Here is a 4,528-nt window from a genome sequence, read left to right on the forward strand (position 1 = left end):
CGAGATGGAGAAGCACAAGAAGTTTGCTGAGCAGACGCTGCGGCAGAAGGCGCAGGTGGAGCAGGAGCTGACCAAGGTGAAGCTGCAGCTGGACGAGACGGACCATCAGAAGGGCATCCTGGACGAGGAGCTGCAGCGGCTGAAGGAGGAGGTGACGGATGCCGTCCGGCAGAAGGCCCAGGTGGAGGAGGAGCTCTTCAAGGTCCGGGTGCAGATGGAGGAGCTGGCCAAGCTGAAGAGCCGGATCGAGGAGGAGAACAAGGCGCTGATCCTCAAGGACAAGGACAACACGCAGAAGTTCCTGGCGGAGGAGGCTGAGAAGATGAAGCAGGTGGCGGAGGAGGTGGCCCGGCTGAGCGTGGAGGCGCAGGAGGCCGCCCGCATGCGGCAGCTGGCCGAGGACGACCTGGCACAGCAGCGGGCGCTGGCGGAGAAGATGCTGAAGGAGAAGATGCAGGCGGTGCAGGAGGCCACACGGCTGCGGGCCGAGGCTGAGATGCTGCAGAAACAGAAGGACCTGGCGCAGGAACACGCCAAGCGGCTGCAGGAGGACAAGGAGCAGATGCAGCAGCGCCTGGCTGAGGAGACCGAGGGCTTCCAGAAGACACTGGAGGCCGAGCGCCGGCGGCAGCTGGACATCACGGCCGAGGCTGAGCGCCTCAAGGTGCAAGTGGCGGAGATGAGCATGGCCCAGGCCAAGGCTGAGGAGGAAGCCAAGCGGTTCAAGAAGCAGGCGGAGGAGATCAGTGAGAGGCTGCACGAGACCGAGCTGGCCACGCAGGAGAAGATGACGCTGGTGCAGACCCTGGAGATCCAGCGGCACCAGAGCGATGAGGATGCGGAGAAGCTGCGGAAGGCCATTGCCGACCTGGAGAAGGAGAAGGAGAAGCTGAAGCAGGAGGCGGCGCTGCTGCAGCAGAAGGCAGAGGAGGTACTGGGCTGTGGGTCCCCCTTAGCTGTGGTGGTACGCAGGGAGGCCGTCCCTCTCCCCAGCCACCCCACACCACCCCTGGCCAGGCCCCCAGGGACCATCACTGGGGATGGTGGGGCAGGACCCCCTGTGCAGGTCAAGGATGCTACCTTCAGTCGGGGACACTGAAGCAAACCCCGCAGGCAGTGTTGGAGTGGGACCCCCAGCCCCTCTCCTGCTGTGGAGGAGGGATCCCCACCACCCGGGCCGGCTCTTCAGCCCTGTGCTGTGTCCTGCCGTGTTCCTCTCTGTGCCCACTTCCCAGCCTCAGTGCTGGAGGATCCCTTGTGTCCTCCCCCTGTTTGTCCTGCCCCGTGTCGTGTGTGTGGCTCCCTAACCCCGGCTCTGCTCTTTAACTCTTCCCCGACATAGCGGAGTGTGTGGGTGACTCTGTGTTCCCCGGTGCCACCCCTGCTGCCCCATGCCCCATGCCCCCACCCTCAGTCCTCCCCACTGCCCTCCTGGGTGTCTGACCATACTGTCCTCTCTCCCACCCCAGATGCAGGTGGCCCAGCAGGCTCAGCTCCGTCAGGAGACACAGCTCCTCCAGCAGAGCTTCCTGACGGAGAAGGATGCCCTGCTGCAGAAGGAGAAGTTCATCGAGGAGGAGAAATCGAAGCTGGAGAAGCTCTTTAAGGACGAGGTGAACAAAGCCCAGAACCTGAAGGCAGAGCAGGAGAGGCAGCAGCAGGAGATGGAGCAGGAGAAGCAGCAGTTGAAAGCCATGTTGGACGAAGCCAAGAAGCATCAAAGAGAAGCTGAGGAAAACGTCCGGCACAAGCAGGAGGAGCTGCAGCAGCTGGAGAGGCAGCGGCAGCAGCAGGAGAAACTTTTGGAAGAGGAGAACAAGAAGCTGAGGGAGAGGCTCGAGCAGATGCAGGAGGAGTACAAGGCCGCCCTGGCCCAGAGACGGGAGATCATGATCCAGACGGACGACCTGCCCGGGGAGGCCGCGGTTACGACGACGCAGCTGCTGGACATCAAGGCTGTGCCCAACGGCCGGGACGCGATGGACGGCCTAGCGCAGAACGGGGAGCCCGAGTTTGCCTTCGACGGCATCCGGCAGAAGGTGTCGGCAGAGAAGCTGGCTGACGCCGGCATCCTGAGCAGAGAGAACCTGGACAAGTTGTCGAAGGGAGTTGTGAGTGTGGACGAGCTCTCGCAGAGGGAGGACATCAAGAAGTACCTGCAGGGCAAGAGCAGCATCGCTGGCTTGCTGATCAAACCCACCAACCAGAAGATGAGCATCTACGAGGCCATGAAGAAGAAGCTGCTCAGCCCAGGCACAGCGCTGGTGCTCCTGGAGGCTCAGGCTGCCTCCGGCTTCATCATTGATCCCGTGCAGAACGTGAGGCTCTCAGTGAACGAGGCGGTGCGAGAGGGTGTGATTGGGCCTGAGCTGCACAACAAGATGCTGTCGGCTGAGAGGGCTGTCACCGGCTACAAGGACCCCTACACGGGCGACAAGATCTCCCTCTTCCAGGCCATGACGAAGGATCTCATCGTCAGGGACCACGGCATCCGCCTGCTCGAGGCCCAGATCGCCACCGGCGGCATCATCGACCCCGTGCACAGCCACCGCCTGCCCGTGGAAGCGGCCTACAAACGGGGCTACTTCGATGAGGAGATGAACCAGGTCCTGTCCGACCCCACTGACGACACCAAGGGCTTCTTCGACCCCAACACTCAGGAGAACCTGACCTACCTGCAGCTGATGGAGCGGTGCGTGACTGACCCCGACACGGGGCTGTGTCTCCTGCCGCTCACTGACCAGGCAGCCAAGGCGAGGGAGCAGCTGGTCTACACTGACAAGGAAGCCAAGGACGTCTTCAAGAAGGCCACGGTGACAGCCCCGTTTGGCAAGTTCCAAGGGAAGACGATGACCATCTGGGAGCTCATCAACTCTGAATACTTCACTGAGGACCAAAGGCGGGACCTGATCCAGCAGTACAGGACTGGCAAGATCACAGTGGAGAAGATCATCAAGATCATCATCACGGTTGTGGAGGAAAGCGAGAAAAAGAGCCAGATGTGCTTCGAGGGCCTGCGGGCGCCCGTGCCCGCTGCCGAACTGCTGGAAAGCAAGGTCATCAACAAGGACCTCTACAACCAGCTGCACCAGGGCAAGAAATCCGTGAAAGACGTGGCGGAGATGGAGTCTGTGCGGCAGTACCTGAAGGGCACGGATGCCATCGCCGGTGTCCTGGTGGAGTCGACGGGCCAGAAGCTCACCTTCTATGAGGCCCTGAAGAGAAACCTGCTGAAGCCAGAGGTTGCCCTCTCCCTGCTGGAGGCACAAGCTGCCACTGGCTACATCATTGACCCCGTGGGGAACAAGCTCTTCTCCGTGGATGAGGCGGTGAAGGCTGAGGTGGTGGGGCCGGAGTTCCACGAGAAGCTGCTGTCGGCGGAGAAGGCGGTGACCGGCTACAAGGATCCCTACACAGGCCAGACGGTTTCCCTCTACCAAGCGCTCAGGAAGGGCCTCATCCCCAGTGACACGGGGCTCCGGCTGCTGGACGTCCAGCTCGCCACTGGTGGCATCATCGACCCTGTCAACAGCCACCGGCTCCCGCTCGAGGTCGCCTACAAGCGCGGCTACTTCGACCCCGAGGTAAACGAGGCTCTGACTGAGCTCCGAGATGACGCCAAGGCTTTCTACTGCCCCAACACCCAGGAACACCTCACCTACGCCCAGCTGCAGAAGAGCTGCCACCGTGACAAGCAGACTGGCCTGTGCCTGCTGCCCCTGTCCGACAAGGCCATCCAGTCGCAGCAGGAGGAGGTCTACACCGACAGCCAGGCCAAGGAGTGCTTCGACAAGACCACCATAGAGGTCCCGGTGGGCAGCATGAAGGGCCGGACGATGACCATCTGGGATCTGATCCACTCTGAGTACTTCACGGAGGAGCACAGGAGGGAGCTCCTCCGACAGTACAAAACCGGCAAGGTGACCATCGAGAAGATCATCAAGATCGTGATCACCATCATCGAGGAGGCGGAGACCAAAAAGCAGGAGAAGCTGACGTTCAGCGGTCTGCGGGCGCCGGTGCCGGCCAGCGAGCTGCTGGAGTCCCGCATCATCAGCAAAGCCCAGTACGAGCAGCTGAAGGAAGGCAAGAAGACGGTGAAGGACCTCTCTGAGACAGATGCAGTGAGGAGGTTCCTGCACGGCAGCGACTGCATTGCTGGCGTCTACGTGGAGGCCACCAAGGAGAAGCTGAACATCTATGAGGCCATGAAGAGGAACCTGCTGACGCCCGGCACCGCTGTGGTCCTCCTGGAGGCCCAGGCAGCCACTGGGTTCTTGATCGACCCCGTGAAGAACCGTAAACTGTACGTCAACGAGGCAGTGAAGGCTGGTGTCGTCGGGCCTGAGCTGCACGAGAAGCTGCTGTCAGCTGAGAAGGCTGTCACCGGCTACAAGGACCCCTACTCGGGCGACACCATCTCGCTCTTCCAGGCCATGAAGAAAGGGCTCATCGTCAGGGACCACGGCATCCGCCTGCTCGAGGCCCAGATCGCCACCGGCGGCATCATCGACCCCGTGCACAGCCA

At 61.7% G+C, this 4,528-nt stretch overlaps 1 protein-coding gene across 1 annotated transcript in view; it reads left to right on the top strand.

Annotated features, from left to right (window-relative positions):
- Positions 1-4: 4 nt before the first annotated feature.
- Positions 5-4,528, top strand: part of LOC115307164 (plectin-like) — a gene marked incomplete at its 3' end in the record, with an annotated part of 24,195 nt that continues 19,671 nt past the window's right edge. Inside the window, exons 1-2 of the mRNA XM_029958045.1 lie at positions 5-931; positions 1,470-4,524. Coding sequence (XP_029813905.1) covers positions 5-931; positions 1,470-4,524 — 3,982 coding nt within the window. The remainder of the gene's footprint in view (positions 932-1,469; positions 4,525-4,528) is intronic.

The sequence above is a fragment of the Manacus vitellinus genome, unplaced genomic scaffold (assembly GCF_001715985.3).
Source record: "Manacus vitellinus isolate BGI_N305 unplaced genomic scaffold, ASM171598v3 scaffold_139_pilon, whole genome shotgun sequence".
Lineage (NCBI taxonomy): Eukaryota > Metazoa > Chordata > Aves > Passeriformes > Pipridae > Manacus > Manacus vitellinus.